This window comes from Phaenicophaeus curvirostris, chromosome 33 (assembly GCF_032191515.1).
Source record: "Phaenicophaeus curvirostris isolate KB17595 chromosome 33, BPBGC_Pcur_1.0, whole genome shotgun sequence".
NCBI classification, from domain to species: domain Eukaryota; kingdom Metazoa; phylum Chordata; class Aves; order Cuculiformes; family Cuculidae; genus Phaenicophaeus; species Phaenicophaeus curvirostris.
This window is the reverse complement of record NC_091424.1, coordinates 1229016-1254826: the sequence shown is the minus strand read 5'-3', so window position 1 is coordinate 1254826 and position 25811 is coordinate 1229016. Positions and strand designations below refer to the sequence as shown.

The window sequence follows — 25811 nt, the reverse complement described above, 5'->3', positions numbered from 1 at the left end:
AGATTCCCCAGGGTTTGAAACCCACATGGGCACAGACCAGACCCTGCCCAGCTGCTCCTTCAGGACTCTCACAAGAAGCATGGTTGTAGTAGCCTGTCCCAACCCTGCAGAGCCATAATGATTACCTGTACATCTGGGCTTCCATCTTGGGGCAACTACTTGGAAATTCTCTTAAGAGAATCATTGGGGAGAAGGCCTAAGCCTTCAGGCAGTGCTCTGAGGAGATCCCCTTGCTTCATGGAAAGGCTGTTGTGTCCCACAAGTGCCCACTGCCTGTCCCTGCCTGCGGGCACAGCACTGCCACGCAGTACGGCTGTGACCAAGCTCAGAGCCCTCAGGCCTTACAGCAAGGGAAGAGGTGAGGAGGAGAGTGTGGGAGTGGAGAGAGGACAGCCCTGGGAGATGAAGTGCTGGTGCCTGGCAGTGCTGCTGTGCTGGGGATCTTTTCCTCTCCACCCATGCCCACAGGAACTGTCCCTGCAGCCCCAGAAAAGCCTTGGAGGAACGACATCAGGAAACAAAAGTCTTTGAATATCCCTTTATTTTGTTTAAATGCACAGAAAGCACAGCTCCTCATTTACACCACCATTCAGCAAGAAAGGAGAAGACAGTGAATTATAAACAGGATGGCAAGGTTTTCCCAGCTGAAAAATCAGGAACACCAATAACAAATGCAGAAGCCAGTCTAAGCCTGCCATGACTTGCATGGTAACTGCTATGCAGAAGGTGATGAGCACTTCATTGCTTCAGAAAACCCCTCAGATATCAGTTTCCCCACTGCATCCTTCAGCTGCTGGTTCCTCAAACTGTAGATGAGGGGGTTCAATGCTGGAGGCACCACTGCATATAGAATTGAAACCACCAGATCCAGGGATGGAAAAGAGACAGAGGGAGGCTTCAGATATGCAATCATGCCAGTGCTGACAAACAGGGAGACCACAGCCAGGTGAGGGAGACACGTGGAGAAGGCTTTGTGCTGTCCCTGCTCTGAGGGGATCCTCAGCACAGCCCTGAAGATCTGCACATAAGACACCACAATGAAAACAAAACAGCCAAAAGCTAAAGTGGCACTAACACCAAGATACCCATCATCCCCAAGGTGGGAGTGTGAGCAGGAGAGCTTGAGGATGTGAGGGATTTCACAGAAGAACTGTTCCAGAGCATTGCCCTGGCAGAGGGGCAGGGAAAATGTATTGGCCGTGTGCAGCAGAGCAGTGAGAAACCCAGCGCCCCAGGCAGCTGCTGCCATGTGGACACAAGCTCTGGTGCCCAGGAGGGTCCCGTAGTGCAGGGGTTTGCAGATGGCAATGTAGCGATCGTAGGACATGACAGTGAGAAGAGAATACTCTGCACCAAACAAGAAGACTACAAAGAAGACTTGGGCAGCACATCCTGTGTAGGAGATTTTCCTGGTGTCCCAGAAGGAATTGGCCATGGCTTTGGGGACAGTGGTAGAGATGGATCCCAGGTCGAGGAGTGAGAGGTTAAGGAGGAAGAAGTACATGGGGGTGTGGAGGTGGTGGTCACAGGCGATGGTGGTGATGATGAGGCCGTTTCCCAGGAGAGCAGCCAGGTAGGTTCCCAGGAAGAGCCAGAAGTGCAAGAGCTGCAGCTCCCGAGTGTCTGCGAATGCCAGGAGGAGGAACTGGGTGATGTAGCTGCTGTTGGACATCTGCTGCCTGTGGACGTGAAGCACTAAACATGAAGGAAACAAGAGTGAAAATTAGGTGAGGTATCTCTGAGGAACGTGAAAGCAATTTCTCACAACACACACTCTCCACTGCTTCTCCTTTCCCAGCAGATAATCATTCAGCTACGTGCCTGGAGCCTTGCTTTGTGCCGGCTGAATATGCTGGGAGGAGCAGGGCCTTTGCCTGGTGGGTGCGAGGAGTCAGCCCTTCTCTGCAGGGGGGCATGGCGATGATGTGAGCAGACCTAGTATTCTAATTTTCTGGCTAAAACTGCTCCACATTCTCCAAGACATTTGAGAGGGAGCTGGTTTTTTTGCCTGTGGTACAGCACAGAGGGACCAGAGCTGCTGTGTTCCTTGCTCTTGTTCCCAGCTGCCCTGGATTTTCACCTTTCAGAGATAAAGGGGATCACATTCCCATGGTACCCTGAAAAGCCACTGTTGAGAGCTGAGGGATCCTCTTAACACCACCCAGTGTCTCACAGTTTTGTAAGGTCTCAGCACCCCACTATAAACACAGAACACAGTTCATTTCGCAAACCCAGAAGCATTTCCATGGCTGCAGTGTCTCTGTATTTCTTCAAAGGGCTCTCAAGTAACACCAAGGTGTGACAGGATAGATTTGCATTCGGGAGGGAAGCTCACAGCTTGGAAGGGCACCTAAGGAGAAAGCAAAGTCTCCTCAGGATGGCACTTGATGAAGGGAGATACAACTCTTTCCGCAGCCCCACTGACTGCATTGTCCTCAGCCTCACAGCTCAGAGCAAAGCTGGGACACAGGTTCCCATGGACACAACTGCAGGGAAGGAGCCACCAGGGCAGTGGGTAACTCTGCAGCTTTAAGTCCCGTCCCCAGAGCCTGGCAGGGACAAAAAGGGAACAACAGCAAGAACAGAGTCAAGAGGAGAAACATGGAGAAACAGAGTGAGGGTCTGGCTGAGAGAGGCCAGGGCAGAGGCAGCCGGGCACACAGACAGCGTTCCCCTTTCCCAGCTGTGCTCGCCCCCTCCCAGACACCAACCTTGCCAGGCAGTTGCTCTCAGCCCCTGGGCTCTGGAGAGGACACTGGAGCTGTGGCTGCAGAGGAGGGGGCTCAGCCTTGGAGCCCAGAGCCCTGAGGGCAGAGGCTTTGCTGGATGGGAGAGGAGGCAAGGGGGCTTGCCCAGAGGGTAGGGTCTGCACTGCAGGGGTTCACACAGAGCTGTATGAATTCTTCCTTCCACAACATCTCCTACCCCTTCTGCCTGGAGATTTTCCTTGCTGGAGGTGTTTCCCTGTCTCATGTCTTCTCCCTGTCAGTGCTCATAGACCCATATGACCCTCTCTGAATCCCCCTGGCCCTAAAAACACCTGCCTATTTTCCAGGTAAAGCTGGGCACAGGTTCCTGTTTATAAGCAGAAAAGGACAGGACAGACTGAGACTTATGAATCCAGCAGAGGTGATGCTGGTGCTGCCAAAGGGCAGAGGAGTAGCTAAACACACTTTAGGAGGCTCCTATCAGACCTACTGACCACTCAAGGACACAGCTCTGGAGTCTCAGTGATTTCTTCAAGCATGAAAGCCTCTTATTTCCAGTTCTCCCAACAAATTTCCTTGCATTCTCTTCCTATCCTTTCTGTCTGGGTGTTTTCCTCACTGGAGATATTTCCATGTACCATGTTTTTTTCCCTGCTCACAGACCCCATCTGACCTTCTGGGCACTCCCTTACTCAAACTTGCCTGTTTGCAGGTCACTGCCTGGGCGCAGGTTCCTGTTTGCAAGGGGATAAAGGGCTGAACAACCTGAAGGGTCCAGCACAGGTGAGACTGGTGCTGTCCACAGGCAGAGAAGTTCCTGAGGGCACTTTACCAGGGTCTCAACTGACCTACTGTTAACTCAGATCTCCAGTTCAAGAATCTCAATGAGTTTTTGTAAACTGAGTGCTTTGTTTCTAGTTCTTTTCTCTCCCCCTCCCTACTCCCCTGGAAAAGGAAACAGAAAACACAGTCTCAGGCAAGATCCTTACCTTTATAGCGATCCTTGCCTTGACCTCCTTGAGACACCCTTTTGGAAATATTCTAGGGGTGACCCAGAGCTCTTGGAAGCAGAATGACTCTGCCTTGCTGCGATTTCCTCCTTCCACACACAGCTTCTCCCCACCCCTCCATGATCAACTGTTTGGAAGGACAGCCCTGGTCATCCATCGGTGCAGATTCACCTTTACACCCCCACAGCCAGCAGCAAAAGGCAGAGATGGTGTTCTGTCCATCTAATGGTCCAGTGCAGGGTCCCTGATATGCAGCAAGTTGTCCTCCTCCTCTTCCTATCTAGAGAAAGTGAGGGTCGTATTTATGGACAGCTGTGAGATGTGTCCCCTTGAGGAGATCCCTCCAGGAACTGAAGCTGCATTGCCTTGTACTAAGAGATGCAGAGATTCCTCTCACCCCACCCTGCCGTTCCCCTCTCTCTGTTCCCTCCTCTCCCCTCGCTGCCTGCAGGCAGTGCCCTGAGCCCTGCTGGGCTTTGCAGAGGAGCTGCTCTTGGACAGACCTGGCTCTTTGTAGCGCTGCCCACTTGCCACCAGCTCCCTCCCTGCCACCTCTGGGCTCCCTTGAGGTGTTCCTGGGGCTCCAGGGGAACCTGCTGAGAAACAGGCTGAAGCCATCCCTGATGTTCCCTCCCTCATCTGTCAGAGACACTTCTTTCCTGCAATGTTACTGCATGACTTGGGCAGGAGAATCACTGGGGAGGGCAAGGGGGTTGTGCCACCAGGAAGGTGACAGGGAATGACCTCATTTTCCCAAGCTGTCAGAATGGAAAGGGAAAAGATAGTAAGGAAAAGGGATGCAAGTCCCATGTGGTCACCGCCAGAAATGGTGGGGCTGGGGAAGTGAGGATCAAGGCTATCCATGCAGGGTCAGACTTCAAGGGATGCTTTTCCATGCTCCCAGACCTCCTGAGGTGACACTCGGCATCGATGTCCATTGGAGGATGCTTCTGTCGTTTGTTCTCTGAGCTGAAATATAATGAAATCTAAACTTTAAACTGAACATTTTTTTTTTTTTAGGTGCACTTTGAAATCTTCCCCTTTAATCACACTGGGAAATGACTCCAGGGAGATGTACAAGGCTTGAAGACCTAAAGAAAATGCCAGGAAGAGAAAGAGCTTGTTAAGGCTTTCTGTAGTTTAATGAGACCCAGGGTGGATTTGCTGATGAGTCCTTGAACCTCAGCTGCTGAGAGGAGATTGAGTAAACTCTCAAGAAGTCAAGAACACAACTCAGAGTACCTTGAAGTATTAATTGGTCTCAATGAGGATTGTTAATAACACAGCATTCCCCAGGGACTCGTTAGTGCCGATACTTGGAGGCCATGATTGCAGGAGGGCAAAGGCACTGTGCAGGGAGCTGTGATGCTGAGAAAAGCCTGGGATTGCTTGGTGAAGCAGAATGTCCAAGCCCTGACCCCGGGCCCTGGGTAGGCAGATCTGGCTTTAGTTACAATGTCACAGGTGCCATGGACATTCTCACATTGATGAATCAAATTGGAAGCAGTTTTTCCATGGAATTCCAAACACAGGCCTGTAGAGTCATGGGAGATGCCAAGGCTCTCACACAGCTCCATGCAAGTGCAGAAGAGTTGGATCCTAGAAGGTTAGGGTCATAAAAGTGTTGGTCCTAGAAGAGTGACAGGAATCTTGGGTGTAGGAAGAATCAGGTTTTAGAAGAGTCAGTTCATAGAGTTCAGTCACAGAAGGTTCATAGAGGTGTTGGGTCATAGTCGTCTCATAGCAGAGTTGGGTAGTAGAATTCTCGGGTCATAGAAAATTCGGATCTTAAAAGCGTCATGGAATATTTGAGTCATGGAAGACTCGAGTCATAGAAGTGTGAGTTCATTTGGTTTGTAGTAGTGTTCGGTCATAGAAGGGTCGGTTCAGAGAATATATGAGTCTTAGAAGGTTACAGACATGTTGGGTCATGTGAGAGTTGTGTTGTGGAAGGGTTTGATCGTAATATATATGGGTAACAATGATGTTTGGTCACAGAAGAGTCATTGAGAAGTCAGGTCATAGAAAGTCATAGAGGGTTAGATAAGAGTTCTGAGCACTTCATCACCTCATCTTTTAAATAACTCCAGGGACCACAACTCCACTGCCTCCCTGGGCAGCCTCTGCTGCTGCCTGAGAACCCTTCCTTTGAAGAAATTTTTCCTGATGTCCATCCTAAACCTCCCCTGGTGCAACTTGAGGCCATTTCCTCTCATCCTATCACCTGTCACTGGGGAGAAGAGACCAACATCCACCTTGCTACAATTTCCTTTCGGGCAGTTGTAGATAGTGATAAGGCCTCCCTCAGCCTCTTTTTCTCCAGGCTGAACAACCCTGCTTCTCACAGCTGCCTTTCATAATGTTTGGTTCATAGAAGACTCACGTTTTAGATGTGTTGGGTCATAGAAGACTGAGGTCACAGAAGATTCGAGCCATAGAGGAGTGATGGAAGAGTATGGTGATAGGAGTCAGGTCATGAATGAGTTCAGTTGTAGAAGTGCTGTGTGATAGAAGGCTCTGAGAAGAGTTGAGTCATAGATGGGACTTAGAAGAGTCTTTTATAGAAGAGTCTGGTCAAAGAAGAGACAGGACTCAGAAGTCTTGGGTCATGACAGAGTCATAGAAAGGTCATATAAGCATCGGGTTATAGAAGAGTCAAGCCATAGAACTCTTAGGTCATCAAAAGGCTGGGCCATAGAAGGGTTGGGTCATAGATTATTGAGGTCATAGAGCAGCTGGATCACAGAAGATTCGAGTCATAGAAGAATCTTGGAGGGGTCAAGTCACAGAAGGGTCAGAGAAGAGTTGGGTTATAGAAGGCTTGGTTCACAGAAGCCTCATGGTTTAGGGCTGTGTGCTAATAGAATGGTATTGAACAAAACTGGCCCCGTGACAGAACCCTGGGGACACTGTTTGTGGCTGGCCACCAGTTGGATTGAGCTCCATTTTCCACAACTCTCTGGGCTTTTTTCACCCAGTGCAGAGCACGTTTCCCAAGACATGGGCCACCAGCTTCTCCAGGAGAAAGCTGAGGGAGATGGTGTCAAAGGTGTTACTGGAGTCCACTCTGCAGCTCCCTTCCAGACAGGCACATTACACAGTTTATACGTGTGCTTCTCTCAGCTTTCACCATGCATTGGGAGTTATTTTAATCTAACAGACGACTGAATATTTGCAAGCTGCCTTAGAACGCACAGATTAGTTCAAATTAACCAATTGGTGCCATTTCACTTCAAGTCAGTTCCCAGAACACCATTTTTTTGAGCCACACTCCACAGCTGTGAGGAGTTCATGAGGGAAAACCATCCAATTTCCATCAAACAGGAGCTCATGAAGGGACTTGGAGAGAGCCCTTAATCCAGCTACATGTTCCACCACCTCTCCTGCTCAGTGGTGTCCCAGGGTTCTCCACAGTTTCCTCTTTCTGCTTCCACCTTTGTACAAAGCCAGGTAGGGTCTTTTCTCTTCCACCGGCTTCAGCCAAGGTTCAGTTGGTTCCATGGCATCAGGACGGCCTGCGGGCTGGGGGAGCTGCAGGGCCTATTTCATTTTGAGATGCATCTGGAGACTGTGGGCTTGGTTCCTCTGCAACAGGGACACCAGGGATGGGCTGGCTGGGGGCTGATAGTAGGCGTGCCCGTGTTCTGGCAGGAGCAGTGGCTGCTAGGGTAGGGCCCACGGCAGGAGGGACGCTGGCAGGGTTTGCGAGGGTTCAATCACAACTGCGTCTGGAGGTTGAAGTGCTGGTTCTGTTTCAGCATGGACACCAGGGATGGGCTGGTTGGGGAGCGATGGCTGTGGGGAGAGTGGGCGTGATGAATCTCCAGGCAGGAGTGGTGGCTGCTGGGCTTGGGTCCAGCTCTCAGGGGTACTGTGGTGGATGGCTGGGCTGTCAGTGCACGAGGGGAGGCTGCTGGTTTCCATCGGGGCTTATGAAGCTGCAGAGCATATCCTGTAGAGAGAAAAAGCTGCTGAAGCCTCAGCTGCAGATGGAGGACAGGGACTCTCCTCCATGGCACGGACCTGGCACGGCTGCACACCCCGAGCTGGGAGCTGCCAGCACAGTTTGGCCAATGGGGACACCGGCACCTGATGGCACCACCGAGCAGGGGGATTCCTGCAGGCAGGTTCCCTGTCAGGAGCGGATGCTGGTGGACGTCTCGCTTTCCAGGGCAAGTTCAGCTCCTGCTCTTTCCCACCCTGACCTGGCGTAGCCCACACCTATCACTCATGTCCAGGCAGGGTCTGCTTGAGCCAACCTTGGCTCTGGTCGGAGGGGGCTGCTGAGAAAGAGGCCCAAGCATTCAGATGCCAATTAAAGCACCCAACAGCAACCAAAACCAGCTCCACCATCTCTGAAACCACCCTTGAAGCGCTCTCAGGCGTATCCTACAATGCTTGCAGTCTCCACACCAATGAGCCTGAAGGCCACTGGTCATATGCTTGAGGCCTCCAAACCCCATCCTGGGAGGTCTCTGGGCACTCTCCAGGGTGTTTGCAGATGAAATCACAGTGGTCACAGGCCAAGAAAGACTTTTTACAAAGGCCTGTAGTGGCAGGACAAGGGGCATTGGCTTTGAACAGGAAGAGGGGAAATCTAGATTGGATGTAAGGAAGCAATATTTTACAATGAGGGTGGCAAGGAAGAAATATTTTACAAAGAGGGTGGCAAGGAGCTGGAACAGGTTGCCCAGAGAAGTTGTAGATGTCCCATGTCTGAAGTGTCCAAGGACAGGAACTTTGAGTTTAAATTGAGAAAACCGATTCAGCTCTAGCTCAAACCAGAACAAACCAATGTGGACTAAGAGATGGAGATTGCCCAGAGCCTGGATGGAATGGAGTTAATTTTCTTACTCGCAGCCCGTGTGGGGCTGTGCTCTGCTCAGGGTGCTGATAACACACTGGAACTGCAGCTTCTGCCACTCTGAGCTGGCAGAGAGACAAGGCCTTCTCTCTTTCTCACTCTGCCCCAGGGCAAGGAGGCTTGGGGTGGGAAGAGACTGGGAAGGGGGAAGATGAGGACAAGTGGCTCAAATGGGCCAAAGAGCAATTCCACACTTTACAGAACCTTGTTCAGCACTAAAACTGGGAGGGGAGCTTCTCCAAAGCAGCCATTGCTTGGACACTGGCTGGACGTCACTCTACTGGTGGGACTGACCTCTTCTCCATCCCTGGTTTCATTTTTCTTCCCTCCACTTATGAAACTCTCTTTATGTTCACCCAGGAGTTTTGTTTTCTTGCTATTGGCCTTGCGATTGTCTCCCCCATCCTGCTGGGAGAGGGAGGAAGTGATTATGTAAGGGTTTTGATGTCAGTGGGGGTCACCCCAAAAGACAATCACGCAGCAAATGGGTCGTTGTGTGCTTGTGAGGGCACCACTGCCCGAGTAGAGGAGACTCGTGGCATTTGTAGGAGCGTGTGAGGTCCCTTGTTCCTGACAAGTGGGGAGAGAACATATAGTTGGATATGTGGTTGTCAGGTCACAGATGACCAAGGATCCAACAGGCCAGGGGAAGGACAAAAGCTTGTGTAGGTGTTTGTGAGGTCTTCAGTGTCTGATTCCTTCATAAGGCAGGAGAAAGCCCATGGGTTGTGCAGGTTCTTATGGGGTCACTCACCCCTGAGAAGCTGATAGAGCAGAAGAGGGCCTGAAGATGGTGCAGGTGCTTGTGAGGTCACTGGTGCCTGAGCAGATGATAGAGCAGGAGGTGGCACGTGGCTTGTGAACCTGCTTGTGATGCCAGTGGTACCTGAATGCCTGATAGACCAGGAGCAGACATGGCAGTGGTAGATGCTGTGAGGTCACCTGTGGCTGAGTGGTGGATGGTCCAGGAGCAGGCACGTGGCTGTGTACGAGCTCGGGATCGCACCGGTGCCAGAGCAGCTTTTAGGTAATGAGCAGGCACAGGGCTTGTGTGGGGGCTTCTGATGACATCACAATAATGTTTAAACACCACTAAATATGGCTTTTTGGAGGCTCCATCACCAGTAGAACCCATGCACAGCACACACATGTGACCATTTCCCTCATGAGCCCAGAACAGCAGAAGGAAGAGGGTCTGAGGTCACTGTCACTGTCACCCCTGAGCACACAGGGTGGCATCAGGATGGGGTTTAGTCACCGTCACTGTCACCCCTGAGCACACAGAGTGGCAGCAGGAGGGTGTGAGGTCTCGTCACTGATGCTCCCCACGGCTGTGGGGTCAGTGCGGAGCAGCCGTGTCCATCAGAGGGGATCCTGGTGACAGGAGCTGACCGGCACAGTGCCTGCAAAGCTGAAGGAGCAGCCCTTCAGGCCTGGTGGAGCAGTCGGGGTTGGTTGCTCGGGGGCTCCGCGGGGCTGTGCCGGGCTCGGTGCCAGCAGGAAACCACGAACTTCCTGCCTGGGCGCTGCGGGGGGAGGTCACGTGGGCTGTGGTTTGTGCACCTGCAGGCTCCAGTTCCCGATCCCCCTGCGGGGAATAACGGCCCCTGGGTGACACACTGAGAGGCAGGGACACGGCTGAGCCTCAGGGGAGGAGAGATGCTGCCAGGGCAGGGAGAGGGCCCAGCTCCTGCTCCTGCCAGGGCCCAGCTCCTGCTCCTGCCAGGGCCCAGCGTGAGGCTCTGCGGGGAGGGATGAGCAAGCCAGCACCCCTGGGAAGGAGCTCTGCCCCTGGCCGAGGCTTTTTCCCAACTGCTGCTCCCAGCATAGCGGGGCTGGGCCAGCCACAGGCGCTGATTCGTCTCCATCCAGACACAGACCTCGTCCCAGCCCAGCTCCATGGCTCCCACAGCTCAGGTGCCACCGAACACGCCCCTCTTGGGTTCTTGGATGAGCCCAACATAGGAGAGGCTCTGTGTGCCCAGTTCCCACCCCAGGGCCTAAGCGGTGACAGGACCATTTCCTCACACACAGCTTGTCCCATGCCAATCCCCCATCGCAACAACCGTGACGTGTGTGTCCCTCATATATGGTCATGAACGGCGCTGGAGAAGTTCATTGGAGGGCTGGGCTGCCTTGGAGGGGAGATCACTCCCGATAATGTCTAAAAAGGTGCTGCTGCTCTGATTGGCTCCTCTTGAAGCTGGGTCGGCATCTGCAGCTACATCACCCTGTTAACTTCCCCGTGAGTCCCCAGAAGCCGTGAGAGGGAGTGGGGTCCAGCAGGGCTGTGCCAGCAGAGCAGGAGGCTCAGGATGGGGATGAAGGGTCTCCTGTCCCCTCGGCTGCTGTGGCTGCTGCTCTGGGTGCAACCATGCAGGGGTGAGTGCCGGGTCCCTTGTCCCACAGCCTGAGCCCAGCGGTCACCAGCGCGGCCACTGGGAAACCTCTGGGAATGGGGTTTCTTTGCAGGTGATGCTGAGACAAGGAGCAGAAGGCGCTCGGGTCGATGGACCCTCTGCCTTTCCCTGTGCCCCTTTGGGTGTGAGCAGGATCTGTAGGCTTGGGGCACGGGGCTGCACAGGGGCTCTGGGCTGGGGAGGAGAGGGTGCCCTGTGCAGGCTGGGTGCAGTGAATGAGCAGGCATGGGCAGAAGGCAACAGAGGTGGGAGGAGGTCTGAAGCTGTGGGGCAGCAGCCCTGATGCTGGGCAGTCTCAGCGTTTTCCAACGCATGGGGCAGGAAGGATGCATACACCGCTCTGGATATCACCCTGAGCATGAAGGGCTCTGTCCCACATGCCTGTGAATCAGTCTGGGTAGCGGAGACCTCTCCAGACCTGCTGTGTGGTTCTTGGTTCTCTACTGACCCCTCCTGTGTTGGTGTTTGAAGGGGCTGCGGACTTGAGGCTGGAGAACAGCGGCGGGCGCTGTGCTGGGAGAGTGGAGATGAAACAGCAGGGCCAGTGGGGGACGGTGTGTGATTTATCATGGGACATGGCTGATGCTGCAGTGGTTTGTAAGCAGCTGGGCTGTGGATCTGCTCTACAAACTCATGATGAAGCACACTTTGGGCCAGGATCTGGCCCCATTTGGCTGGCTGGTGTTCAGTGTAATAGAACCGAGTCTGCCCTGTCTGACTGCACAGACTCAGAATATGCTCAGGACTACTGTGATCACAGCTGGGATGCCGGAGTGACATGTTCAGGTACAGTGCAAGCCAGTTCCCCATCTTTGTGGTTGGGATGGAGGAAGGGACCTGTCTGTGCCCTCAGGGAAAGAAGGAGGTACTGGGGAAGGGCTGGTGTGGCCAGTGACTCTGCTAGGCTGGGTCTTTCACTGCTGGTTTCCTGGTCTTTGATGAAAGCCCAGTAGAAACCACCCCTCTGCTGACCTTCATGTGGCTCGGGAGCCCTGGTGGGTGCCTGTGTCGGGAGATGAATGCCTACCCTGCCCTGAGGTCTCTTGGTTGTAAACTTTCTCCTCCTGTTCACACAGGAGCTGCCTGGCAGAGCTGAGGACCGGATGCCCCCATGCCTCTCACAGGGAAGGGTCCAAGGTGGCCAGAGATTTTTGGGTTGTGTCCCCTGGCAGAAATTAGTGACCCAGGGCAGAGGGGCTGTGCAATGGGGAGGAGCACTGGGCTTGGGCAGAAGAGCAGGGTGGGTCATGGCCACCTCATTCCTCTTCCAGGATCACCTCCTGAAAGCAGCCCACATGGAAACACCCCTGTGACAGCAGCACTTCCCTGGCCAGCCTCTCCTGCCCACCCCAGCCTCTGGCTGCCCTGGGCACAGGGATCTGCCAGCCCTTGCTGGCTCTCCTTGGTGCCTGTCCCTGCTCTAGGAGCTTGGGTCAGCCCAGGGCTGCTCCTCTGCCTGCTCTCCTTCACCCAGATGCTGGCTGAGGGCCCTTCCTAGGCTGGCAATGGAGGTGGGGACTGGTGGGGACAGTAACCACAGATGCCCCCGTACCACATCTGTGCCCCAGGACACATCCCAGCTAAGAGCACATTCCCAACCTTGGGGACGAGGGGCATTGGTGGTGGCTCTGAGGGGTCCCTCAGCCTGGCTGTGAGCTCGGTTGGGCAGACCAGGCTGCAGCAGCCAGAAGCACCAAGGACCATCTCCTTAGCCTCGAGTCCCGTGGGTGCTGCAATGCTGGGGCCAGTGCAACCCAGGGTCTCCAGGACAGCAGCAGTTTGTCTGAGCAGTGCCTGTAGCTGGGGGTGGGACAGGAGCCAGCCCACAAGCCCAGTGGTTGTGTCTGGGGACAGCAGGGGGTCCTGGATGTGTTTGTGCCATCAGCACCTACTGGGAGATGCTGGGAGCCTGTGGGTCTCTCTGCCTGCAAGCTGCCCCGAAGAAGAGGTGGGAACATGGATGTGTGACTGTCATGAGGAGCTGGGAACTCGCAGAGGGTTTTGTTTCTCCAGGCTTCGTCCAGCTGGTTGGAGGGGACAGTCCCTGCTCAGGATACATGGAGATCCGTGAGGGGGACCAGTGGAAAAGTGTCTGTGACTCGGACTTTGGTCCTGAAGCCGCCGCTGTGGTTTGCAGGGACTTGCAGTGCGGTGCAGCCCTGCCCGTGCATGGGGCAGCTCTCGTTGGAGAAGGCATTGGTGCCCTCTGGGACAGAGAGCTGCAGTGCGTGGGGAATGAATCTCACCTTGCCTTCTGCCCCAGGGGATCCTCTAGGGGCCAGCCCTGCCCCAAGGGCAGCGCTGCCAGGGTCACCTGCACACGTAAGTGCTCAGCGTGGGGTGTTGCTCTGTGGGGCTGGGCTGGGGGTGGGAGCAGGGCAGGGGCCATGCAGAACCAGGGTTGAGGAGAGAAGGGGAACGTGGGTGTCTGCATCCAGAAGGAGAAAGGCCATCCATCCATTTGGTCTCTCCTCCAGCTCCCAAGGGAGAAGAAGCACAAGTCGGGCCCCAATAATCCTTCTCTGTCCATGGGTTCACAGGGTTCAGGCTGGTGAATGGCAGCACGGCGTGTGACGGGAGGGTGGAGGTCCAGGTGCATGAGACCTGGGGCAACCTCTGTGCCTCCCATTGGGATCTCTCGGATGCCCACGTTCTCTGTCGTCACCTCAACTGCGGCTTTGCTGAGTCCCTTCCCAGAGGAGGGCATTTTGGAGGAGGCACCAGCCCCATCTGGAGAGACTCTTTCCACTGTGATGGGACTGAAGCCCACTTGGGAGAGTGCCCAGTGACTGCCCTGGGGGCCTCACAATGCTCCCAGGAGAACATCGCTGCTGTCGTTTGCTCAGGTGAGGGCTGGGAAACAACTCTGTTGATTCCATTTGCCACTTGGGTGCGACACGGCCACCCAAAGCATGGACTCCATGGCAGCACCAGGGTCAATTTCTGCCTGGAGAAAGCCTGGCTCTACCAGGAGTGATCTGGAGAGCTTTGTCTGCTCACATTGACTGCTCTCATGTTGGAGAGCTGAGGGCTGACTGGGTCCAGGTGTAGCAGCTCAGCTCTGGGGCTACTGCCAGGCCTGGGCTTCCCTGTGCTTCTGCTATGGGACTAGTCCAGGATGGGGCTGCAGGATCAGCTCCATCACTTCATCTGCCAAATGCCCTGGCCCAGCCCCCAGGAGCCTCATGGAGCCCAAAGCCAACCTTCAGGGCTGCCCGTGTGTCCCCAGCAGCAGCCCCAGGTGGGAACTGCAAGACTGGGCTTTGACCTTGCTTCTGGGGCTTCTGCCCAGCACGAATTCCAAATGTTTCCTCATTGCTTGGACATCCTGCATTGCTCTGCTCCCTGACAGGGACACAGCCTCCCCAGTTCCCAGGGGTGCAGAGGGGCAGAGACGTGGGCTCTGCCCTTGGTCTCCTCCATGCCAGAACAGAGGTCAGAATCAGAGAATGGTTTGAATTGGAAAGGACCATCCCCTTCCAACTCCCTGCCATGGGCAGGGACACCTTCCACTGTGTCAGGTTTCTCAAAACCCCATCCAACCCGGTCTTGAAGACCGCCAGGCTGGGCAAACCTTGTCCTGGCACTGCCGTTCCTTCAGCTGTTGTATGCAAGGCTGTGTCCTGGTCTGGGAGCTGCCCCATTGGCCTCAGCAGGGACTGGCCAGGTGGCTCTGCTGCACCAAGAGGAAAGAGATTCTTTCCCAGTAATGCTCAGGGACCTGGACCCCAACCCATGGAAACCTGCCCTTGGAGATCCCCATGGAGTGCTGAGGGTGGACAGATGCACTTCAGGGCACCCTGAGGGTTCCAGAGCCTGGAGAAGCTCTGCAGGTTTCTGGTCTCTCTATTGCTGCTGACGCCATTGCTCCTCTCCCCAGGTCCACCCAGCTCCGCAACCCTGCGGCTGGTGGGTGGAGAGAGCCGCTGCGATGGGCGAGTGGAGATCTTCCAACATGGAACGTGGGGCAGAGTCCTGGACGACCAGTGGGATGAGCAGGAGGCCAGCGTGGTGTGCCGGCAGCTGCAGTGTGGAAAGGCGGAGAAAGCCTACAACCCCCCGAAGCCGGAGAAAGGGACCGGTCCCGTTGGACTGCGAGGGGTGCGGTGCGCAGGGCACGAGGCCAACCTGACCCTCTGCAACACCTCGGTGCCTGAGAGCATGCTGGCAGCAGGGGTCGCAGAGGATGTGGGGGTTGTTTGCCAGGGTAAGTGCCCTGCAGGGCCCCGCCAGCTCGGGGCTGGGTGTCACCAGCCCCTGGTGGCAGCTGGGGTTCCTTCCTGCTGCAGGGAGCCGGCGGGTGCGGCTGGTGAATGGGCAAGGGCGCTGCGCCGGGAGAGTGGAGATCTACCACCAGGGCAGCTGGGGCACTGTCTGCGATGACGGCTGGGACCTGCCCGATGCCACCGTCGTGTGCCGCCAGCTGGGCTGCGGGGGAGCACTGGAGGCGCCTGGTTCTGCTCGGTTTGGAGAAGGCTCTGGGCAGATCTGGCTGGACGGCGTGAACTGCTCCGGGGCTGAAGGAGCTCTCTGGGACTGCCCGCCAGGGGCCTGGGGGCAGCACAACTGTGGGCACAAAGAGGACGCAGGAGTCAGCTGCTCAGGTAAGTGTCGGGAGCTGGGGAGGACTCAGGGACAAGGGGAGAGCGGGCAATGGCTGAGGCTGTTCCTAGCCGCCTCTGAGCCCCTGCCCAAGATCATCCCAGGGAAGCCATGCACAGGTCCCTTCAGTCCCACTGGGGATCCCTGGAGAGCTCAACTTCTTCCAAGGGATACCAAGGAGGGCAGGGGTGTCTGTCTATCCCGGACCTTTCTCTGTCCATGAGTGCAAGGCAGACCTGGAATCATGGAATGGCTTGGGTCTGAAGGGGTGTCAAACCCATCCAGTTCCAACCTCCCACTGGATCAGGTTCTCCAAGCCCCATCCAACCTGCCTCGAACACCTCCAGGGATGAGGCAGCCACCACTGGACAACCTGGGCCAGGGCTTCTTCACCCTCACAGCAAAACGTTTCCTCCTAAGATGTCATCTCAATCTCCCCTCTTTCAGATGAAATCTATTGCCCCTCGTCCCATCCCTGCAATCCCTGATCAAGAGCTCCTCCCAAGCTTTCCTGGAGCCCCTTTCCATATTGGAAGCTGCTCTAAGGTCTCCTCAGACTTGTTGGTCATGACTTTGCCTGGCTGAGGGACTGGGGGTGCTGGGACATCCTTGCTCCCACCACCCAAACCAGCCTGATACTCTTTGGACTTCTCCTCCCAGAGTTTGTAGCCCTAAGGCTGGAGAACAGCACCGGCTGCTCCGGGCGCCTGCAGGTTCTCTATAACGGGACGTGGGGCAGCGTCTGCTCCAACTCGATGACTCCCAAAGCGGTGTCGCTGGCATGCAAGGAGCTGGGCTGTGGGGACAGAGGGTTCCTCGAGACACAAGGGACATCTGGCACAGTGTCTAACATCACCTGGCTGGATCGCGTGGAGTGTGGGGAGAGAAACAGCTCCTTCTGGCAGTGCCTCTCCGACCCCTGGGACCCACAGTCGTGCAATGACCCGCGAGACGAGACCCACATCTCCTGCAATGGTAATTCTGAGCTTCCCGGTCACCAGCCTCCCCCAGCTCTGTCCCTTCTCCAGCACAGAGACAGAGGTTTGTCTTTCCATGCCAGACCCTCCTGCTGCTGGGGCAGAAAGTGGGGGTTGAGCTCTCAGAGCCCCACATGCTACACAGCAGCTGCCAGCCCGATTCGCAGCAGAGCCTGGGGGAGGCAGAGGTGTCTCCAGGCACATTCTCAGAAGAGACCACACAGGGTCTCTGAGGAGCATCCTCTCCATGGGAGCCTTCTGCTGCTCTGAGAACCAGGGTCCCTTTCTGCCTCTTCACTGCCGCATTTCCTTCTGCAGGGACACAGCCAGAAGTGCCCCCAGCCCGGGGGACCGAGTGCCCAAGCTCCACCAGCTGCACAGGTAGCGGCTCCTCTCCACCCCTCTTGCCCGGCCAGGCTCTGCCTGCTGTCCCGCTGCCCACGGAGGTCTCTGCCTTCTCCAGACAGGGAGAAGATCCGCACCATAGGCGGCAAGAATAGATGCTCGGGCAGAGTGGAGGTGTGGCACCGCGGCTCCTGGGGGACGGTGTGCGACGACTCCTGGGACATGCGGGATGCTGAGGTGGCGTGCAGGCAGCTGGGCTGTGGCCCTGCGGTGTCTGCCCTGGGCGAGGCGGCATTTGGGGAGGGCTCGGGCCCCATCTGGCTGGAGTGGGTGGAGTGCCAGGGGACAGAGCTGTCTCTGCAGGACTGCTGGGCCCAGACTGGGGACAGGGGGCTCTGCCGGCACAAGGAGGACGCCGCTGTGAACTGCTCGGGTGAGTGGAGGGTCTGAGAGTCCCTCCTGGGTATTGCCAAGGAGCTGGGGCTAGTCTCAGTGTGGCTCCAGAGCTCCTGAGAGCAAGGCCATCCCTGCAGAGTGTGGGAGCCCAGTGCCGAGAGTGGAATACAATCATGGAATGGATTGGGGTGGAAGTGAACTTCAAGCCCATACAGTTCTACCCTGTGCAGTGGGCAGGGACATTTCACACTGGATCAGGTTGCTCAAAGCTCCATCCAGCCTGGCCTTGATCACCTCCAGGGATGAGGCATCCATGACTTCTCTGGGTTGGGATGTTCTTGAGACCCCCTGGATTTGGGATGTCCTTCAGACTCCTTGGGGCTGGATGTGCTTCAGATTCTGCCTATGGGCCTCTTCCACCTCCAGGGCATCTCATGGGCTTCCTGTGTCACTGCGCTCATGGCCCAGAGCAGCCCCCTGGGCTCCATCCGTGTGCCCCTGCCCAGCCCGGCAGGAGGGGCGATGCGGGTGGGATGGGGTAGAGATAGATGGGGAAACACACACACACACACACACAGAGAGCGTGTCAGAAAGTAGCTCCCTGGTGCTTGCACGCCCACCTTCTTAGCCCAGCTCTCCTTCTCATCCCTTGCAGCTGCATCCACCACGGCAGCACCGCCCCCCCGAGCAGGTAACCTGTCCTCCCCGCTGTGCTGGGGCTGCCCAGGGCTTTCCTGGGACCCACAGCCGGGAGAAGGGGCTCCTGGCCAGGGTATGAAACTCCCCAAAGGAGGCACCGGGTTAGGGGTGAGGTTGGGGACAGCTGTCATTTACCTGGCAGGGTGGGAGATCCCCATCCTCAGCCCCTGGGTTCTCCACCCCCTTTTTAATGGGGGGTGGGAGCCATGTGTCTCAGCCTCACCTCTCCCTGCCCTGCTGCTGCCCTTGCTGTGTTCCTGCCCCTGCAGATCCCACCCGGGCCTTCCTGAGCAGCAGTGGGAGAGTCTCCTTGCCCGTCATCATCTGCATCATCCTGGGAGCCCTGCTCTGCCTGCTCCTGGCCCTCCTGGCTGGGCAAGTGCGAAGCGCCAGGGCTGAGCGCAGAGGTGGGTCCTTCCCCACGGCCCTGAGAGAAGAGGCCTCCTAGACAGGCCAGGGGATCTGAGAATGTCAGCGAGGTGTGAGGGCCAAGCTGTGGGGATAAGAGTGTGTGCTGCCTGCTGCCCCACGCGCTGCCTCATCCCCTGCCTGGCCATGGGCCACCAGCAGCCAGGGACAGAGAGTCCAGACAGGGCCGGGGCAAGGAGAGAAACAGCAGAGCTGGGCTGGGGAAGACAGGATCAGAAGGAAGACAGCTGAGAATGAGCAGGGGCAGAGCTCAGGGCAGCGCTGGAGGGGCTCTGGGTCAGGGGAGCTGCCAGGAGGAGTGGGGCGCAGCAGGGTCCACCCCTACGTTTCAGGTCCCAGGGTTGTTCCCCATCCAGCCCTGACCTCCCCACAGCAGAGCATGGACCGTGCTATGGATCTGTGGGGAGAGAGGGAGCAGAGCCAGGGGGAGAGGAGAGGCAGGAGCTGCTCCCAGCTCAGCACCAGGACCTCATCCAGGGGCAGAGGGGCAAAGGGTCTGTCTCTTAGGGATGGTTTGAAGGTGTCACTGCCCTAGATCATCTCCATGGGGGCATGTACCCTCCCTGAGAGAGTGCAGCAGTGCCCAGACAGCACAGTGGTGCTGTTGGGTGTGGACAGCACTGGGCTGGCCCAGGGAATGGGGCTGGGGAGCAGAGCAGGGTCTTGTCCCCTCTCTGTGTGTCCACAAACCAGCCCTGTTCCATCTGCAGGCTCCGAGAGAGCGTGGGAGCCCTTCTCTGAGGCCGTGTATGAGGAGATCCAGAACAGCCCAGCATGGGAGAAGCAGGCGAGGTTCAGCGGCACAGGTGGGTGTGCGTCCCTCACGGAGGGAACATTTGGAGGGCTCTCTCCCCAGTCCCACCCAGGGCTGACCCACTAAAGCCCCTGACCCACGGTCCCTGCAGTGCTGGTGCTGTGAGGTGTGTGGGGAGAGCAGCCAGGTCCTGGGCCCGGGAGAGGAGCTTCCTCCCCACAAGTCCAGCCAGGGTTGGTTCCTCTCTCCCGGCCACTGCGTCCCCTGTGGCTCCCGAGGGCTGAGGGAAGGGACTGTTCTGGGGCAGTTCTGGGAGCTCCTCTTGAATGGGGTTTGTCCCAGGGGTGCAGGGGGAACCCTGAGCCCTTCTCCACACACAGCCCTGGCGCTGTGCATCCGCTGTCCCCAGAAGCGCTGACCATAAGCCGGCTCAGCAGAGCACACTCCCCTCAGCCCCGCTGTTCCTCTCCACAGGCTCCCATTCTGAAGAGTCCCTCACCAAGCTGAACCCCAAGGACAGCAAGGAGGAGGATGGTCTGGGGTCAGTGCCAGGTACTGGAGGGCAGGGAGGGGTTGATCTCTCTTACCTGCAGATGTGAAGAACAGTGGTGTTGCTGAGTGTCGCTGTCAGAGCTAGAGAGGACATGGCGGGTTCTCCTGTGTTGCTGCCAACACCAGTGTCTGAGGCCCTCGTCCCTGCTCATCCTCCCGTCCTCTGATCTACAGGACACGGTTCCTCCCTGCCACCAACTCCCTTCTCCTTTCAGAGACCCCTGTCTCACCTGCAGGTGACCCAGCAGACGGTTATGATGATGCCAGGGAGGTTCCTGATCCTCAGCAAGACCCTGTGTCAGGACCGGGAGGCTGGGAAATGCCTGGGGCATCAGAAAAAGGAGCAGAACCCAAGGATACACCTGGAGGTGAGAGGGAAAGAGAGCACTGCTGGTTCCTGGGTGCCACCCTGGTGCCAGATGAATTGCTGAGAGCCCAAAATCCTGTGGTGGGGAAGGTGCTGTGGAGTTTTCTTTGTAGGGTCAGGGGTGGGAGAGGGAGTGGAACATCTGAGGGCCGGGGAGCAGAGGGAGGAAGGTGATGCATGGCCCAGGAGGGGCACCTCATGGGATTAGCACGCCATGGTTTTGCTGCTTGCAGGGGCAAACCTGCACTCCCAGAGCAGCACTGGGGCCCCTGGAGCTGAGGGAGATGCTTGCTGTCCATCTCCAGAGAACACGGGCTATGACGATGCTGAAGAAATGTCCCTGGCCTATCCCCCTGAAGACACACAGACTGGGACCCAGGAGCTGAGTGCTCAGCAGTTCCTGAGCCCCAGGCAAGCAGAGCCCATCCCTGCTGTGGGACTGGGGGCAGCCAGGAGGGAGGAGAGGACTGTGCCGCTGGGAGAGCCATGAGCACCAGGAACCGTCTTTCTTTGTCCACAGCAGCAGGAACAATTGGGCATTGCCTCTATTTTTATTCCCATTTCACCCCGTATCTCTGTGTTTGGTGTCATTAAAATCCTTTGGGTGCCAGCAGAGCAGGTTCTGGCCTGGCTGGGGTCGGGGCGTCTCCTTGAGCTGGTTACAAGGAGCAAAACACAAGGACATGGTGGTGGGGCACGGTAACAGCTCAGAAACAGCAGCCTCAGAGCTGTGGGGCTGCAAGAGCCCCTGCTCCCTGGGGAAAATTCCTGAGGCAGAGACAATTCCAGCTGCAGTTTCCAGCAAAACTGTCTCTCTACACATCCCCATGCTGCACCCCAGCAGCAGTTCCCACCTCCTGACCTTGGACTCCCAACGGTTCGGAGGTTCCAACAGAGCTGCTGAGTTGGGGTGAACCCTGGGCCGTGGCCCAAAGGGGATCACAGCCATGGATCCCCTCTTCCAGGGATCAGGAGGCAGCTCTGCTCCCGCTGCCCTGGCTCAGGGTGTAGGGCAGTTTCTGGGGCTCACAGAGCTGGGGTTGCCCCTTTGCTGGCTCTGCCAGGGCCTCGGTCTCTGTGGGCTCTTCCTGCTGCTCTGGGCCCTCACAGACTCTGAGATCTCCCGTCACAGCCCCACAGCCACTTCCTAGCTGGGCAGGGACTGCAGGACCCCCCAGCATCCCTGGGAGCCCCTCCTCCTGCTGGGCTTCATCCCCCACCCCACTCCCTCCTGGCAGCTCCTCCATCCCTGTGGTGACCCTGGGGAGGCCTGGGGGCAGTCCAGGCTCACAGACCCCTCTGCCCTTGTCCCAGAACTTTCCTGCTGGCAGCCCCTGGTCCCAGAGCAGCCTCTCTGTCCCCAGCCGTGTGCCCGTGTCTCCCTGGGGAGGTGCAGGACTGCAGCCTGCCCTGGTGGGAGTTTCCCAGATAATGGAGTCAGTGTTTCCTGTGCCCACATGTGTCAACCACCCCTTTGGAGGGCTCACCCTGTTCCCACTGGCATGAGGTGGATGGAGACAGCAGATCCCTCAGCGACAAGAAGTGGGTGCTGCCCCACCAGTCCCACCTCCACAATGCTCTGCCTGACTCAGTGGCACCAGGTTCCCTGCCAAGGCTTTGCTCAAGCTAGCAGTGATGGCAGAAGGAAAGGAACCTGGAGACAGGGTCAAGGAAGAAACATTGCTCCTCCAGCCTGGGAGTGCAGCAGAGCTGGAGAGGACCAGTGCTCAGCTCCAGCTTGCGCCTGTGTGAAGTTGAGACCTCAGGGAAGAAGCATCCTTGGTGCTCATGGTGCAGAGCCAGGTGTGATGGTGAAGGAAGCTGGATCATGGTCACCTCAACAGGCTGCAGCCAGGAGATGTTCTGGGGTGCCCCCACCTTCTAATGGAAGAGACCCACTGGATCATCGAGTCCAGCCATTCCTATCAATCACTAAACCATTCTCCTTGGTGTCTCGTCCACCCGTGCCTTAAACCCCTCCAGGGAAGGTGACTCAACCACCTCCCTGGGCAACCTGTTCCAGTGCCCAATGACCCTTTCTGTGAATTTCTTTTTCCTAATGTCCACCCTAAAACTCCCCTGGCAGACCTTGACGCCATTCCCTCTTGTCCTGTCCTCTGTCACTTGGGAGAAGAGGCCAGCACCCTCCTCTCTACAACCTCCTTTCAGGTAGTTATAGAGAGCAATGAGGTCTCCCCTCAGCCTCCTCTTCTCCAGGCGAAACAACCCCAGCTCTCAGCCGTTCAGTCTCTGTCAACCAACACCCCCAGTTGGCTATGATAGGAACGTGGGGAGTGGGAAGGGCAGGGAAGGGCAGGGAAGGGCAGGGAAGGGCAGGGAAGGGCAGGGAAGGGCAGGGTAAGGTAAAATAAGGTAGGGAAATGTGAGGTAATGTAAGGTAAGGCCAGGTCAGGTCAGGTCAAGCTCACGTCAAGATCAAGGTCAGGCCAACGTCAGGGTAAGGTAAGGGCAGGGTACCTTAACTTAACTTACCTTAACTTGCCTTGGCTTAACTTAACATTCCTTAACTCAATTTGCCTTGCCTTAACTTGCCTTAACTTACCTTAACTGAACTTACCCCAACTACCTTGTCTTATCTTAACTTACCTTAACTTAAGTTAAATTACCTTAACTTAACTAACCTTAACTTATCTAACCTTACTTAACTTAACTTACCTAAACTTAACTTACCTTACCTTAACTAAACTTACCTTAACTTACCTTGTCTTACCTTAACACACCTTAACTTACCTTTACTTACCTTAACTTACCTTAACTTACCTTGCCTTACCTTACCTTAACATAACTTAACTTATCTTACCTTACCTTAACTTACCTTGCCTTAACTAAACATACCTTAACTTTCCTTTCCTTGCCTAACTTACCTTAACTCAACTTACCTTCAATTAACTTGTCTTACCTTACCTTAACTTAACTCACCTTAACTTAATTTAACTTAACTTAACTTAATTTAATTTCAGTAAAGAGGCCCAGACGCTTCCCACTCTCCACCTATTTCCCACGTTCCAACACAGCTCCACTCCACCCGTTTCCAACTTGTTCCTATACTCACGCCCCGCCCTTTCCCACGCCATTCCACTTCCCGCACCCCGCACATTCCCACACACCACCTATTCCCAATCTCTGCTCAATCCCCCGGCTCATCTGATCCCATGCTCCATCCTCTGCCCTTCCCTATCACATGCTCTCCCTCTTTCCCACACTCCGCCTCTTCCAATGCTCCACCCTATCCAACATCCTGCCCGTTCCCATGGCTGCCTATTTCATGGACTGGAAAAATTAACAATATATTTCTGTCACAGCAATTGCCTGCATGCCTTATTCTATTTTTTCAATTATGTCCGACATTAAAGAGGGAGAAGTGTCTATCTGGTAGAGGAAAATACTAATTTGAAATTTCTCATTTTCTATTTATCGCTATTTAACCTTACTTCTTCATTCCAAAAAAGAATGAAAAGTAGCAACCAAAGATTTAAAATTTCTCAAACTCTAGACAATCACCAAAAACCACTTTCTATTTTCAAAATCTACTATATGATGGGGAGGAGGAAAACATCTGCATGGATTATGCTTATTCATATCTATGTTGTTAGGTACGTCATTTGTCTCTCAATCTGCCTGCCAAAAATATATACAGAAAATTCCTAATGTCTTTCTTTATTTTATGTTGGCACTTAAGAAACAGCTGAGAACATAACCTTCTGTATTGTACAAAGTAATGCCAAATGTCCCTGCTATAGATTATAGGAGAAAGGGAGTCTAAAATAAATACATTATGGGCGACATGGAATAGGGAGAATTGTCGATTGGGTGGAGGAAAACTCTAATTTGATATTTCTACATTTCTCTTTGTAATTTATTCTTACTATTTCATTGCAGAAAAGAAGGAAAAGTAGCTACCAAAGATTTAAACTATCTCAAATTCTAGACAGTTACCAAAACCCTCTTTCTCTTATAATACTCTACTATAGATTTCATTTATTGGTTAACGTATATTCAAAATCTTGAAGAAAATTTTAGATGGATTGTAAGGTAAAGTTTGATCTTTCATATAAGTATATATTTGATTTCTATGATGTAAAGAAGAGTTCTTCCTGCTTCCTCCAGATTTCTATGTAGGGGTAGGGTTACAGTTAGTATCGTTAGAGTTAGGGTCATTAGGGTTAGGTTTATGGTTAGGGTTAGTGACATTAGTTTCAGGGTTACTGTTATGGTTCGGTATAAGATTTGGGTTAGTGACATTAGGCTTAGGATTAGGGTTATCGATATTAGACTTAGTGTTAAGGTTAAGGTTAGAGTTCCAAAGACCAGACTATTTCCCATACCCAACCCTTTCCCAAACCCCACCTTGTCCCATGCTCTGCCCGATCATAAGCCCCGCCTTTTTCAATGCCCCACACGTTCCCACACGCGAGCTATGTCCAACACCCCGACCACTCCCATTCATCACACCATCAAAACTTCTGCTTATTTCCTACTCCCAAAACAATCCCACACTCTATGTCTTTCCCTGCTTGATCCTATGCCTCGCCCATACCCACACTGCACATATTCCTGCCACCTGGCTATTGCCACGCTCCTTCTAGTCTCACACTAAGCCCGTTCCCATGTCCTGATTCTTCCCACACTCCACCTATTTCCCACGCCTCGCCAATTCCCACCACCTGCTTGCTCCCATGCTCCATCATCAGCCACTCCTGATCTCGCACCCCACCCATTCCCATGCTCTGCTTTTCCCACGCTCTGCCAATTCCCAAACCCCACCCATTCCCATGCTCTGCCTGTACCTACGCCCCACCAGTTCCCATGTTCTGACTGTTCCCACGCCCTGTATTTTCCCATACCCCACCCATTCCTGCACTCTTTCTCTTCCCACTGCCTGCCCATTCCCTCGCCCCAACAATTACCACGCCCTGTCTGTTCCCATGCCCCACCCATTCCCATGCTCTACCTTTTCCCACGACCTGCCCTTTCCCAAGCCCCGCCTATTTCCCACGCCCTACCCAGAGCGTGAACATGGGAGGGGCACGGGGAAATTTAGACAGTAGCGTCATGGAATCAAACACAGAGATCAAGATGATCAGCGAGTGTTCAATTGATTCAGCTTAGCTCTTTCTTTATAACCCCCTTTTGGTCCCATTCCTGGGTGCCCACGAGGGTATCTCCAGTGTATTCTTGGTTAAAGGTAGCTGTCCATAAAGCTATTACTAACATAGAATTTGCTAAAATACTGCGCAGGCTAAGAAACCAAGTTACATTCAAATAATAAGAATAAATAGGAATGAATAGAAATATAGATATTTGAAATTAGAATTTTCCTCCACCCGATTGACAATTCTCCCTATTTAATTTCACCCATAATGTATTTATTTTATACCCCCTTTTCTCCTATACTCTGTACCTGGGAAATTTGGCATTACTTTGTACAATACAGAAGGTTATGTTCTCAGTTGTTTCTTAAGTGCCACCATGGAATAAAGAAATATATTAGGAATTATCCATTTATATTTTTGGCAGGCAGATTGAGAGCCAAATGACGTACCTAACAACATAGTTGAATAGAAAACTAGAAATTTCAAATTAGAATTTTCCTCTACCAGATTGAAATTTCTCCCTATTTAATGTCAGACATAATTGAATAAAATTAAATTATGCAAGCAGGGAATT

At 54.6% G+C, this 25811-nt stretch overlaps 2 protein-coding genes and 1 pseudogene across 2 annotated transcripts in view; 1 reads left to right on the top strand and 2 right to left on the bottom strand.

Annotated features, from left to right (window-relative positions):
* LOC138732511 (scavenger receptor cysteine-rich type 1 protein M130-like) overlaps positions 1-25811 on the bottom strand; it is a 283984-nt gene that overhangs the window by 194322 nt on the left and 63851 nt on the right. The gene's annotated exons all lie outside the window — the stretch shown is intronic.
* On the bottom strand, positions 716-11040 carry LOC138732562 (olfactory receptor 14A16-like). Its single transcript, XM_069879182.1, has 2 exons — positions 11030-11040; positions 716-1679 (listed from the first exon to the last, which is right to left on the bottom strand). Exon 2 carries the CDS (start codon positions 1670-1672, stop codon positions 716-718), a length of 957 nt encoding a protein of 318 aa, XP_069735283.1. The 5' UTR covers positions 1673-1679; positions 11030-11040.
* LOC138732484 (antigen WC1.1-like) lies at positions 7792-20613 on the top strand (annotated as a pseudogene).

Coding starts and splice junctions, on each gene's coding strand:
- LOC138732562 (XM_069879182.1), bottom strand. CDS start 1,672: ATGTCCAACAGCAGCTACATCACCCAGTTCCTCCTCCTGGCATTCGCA.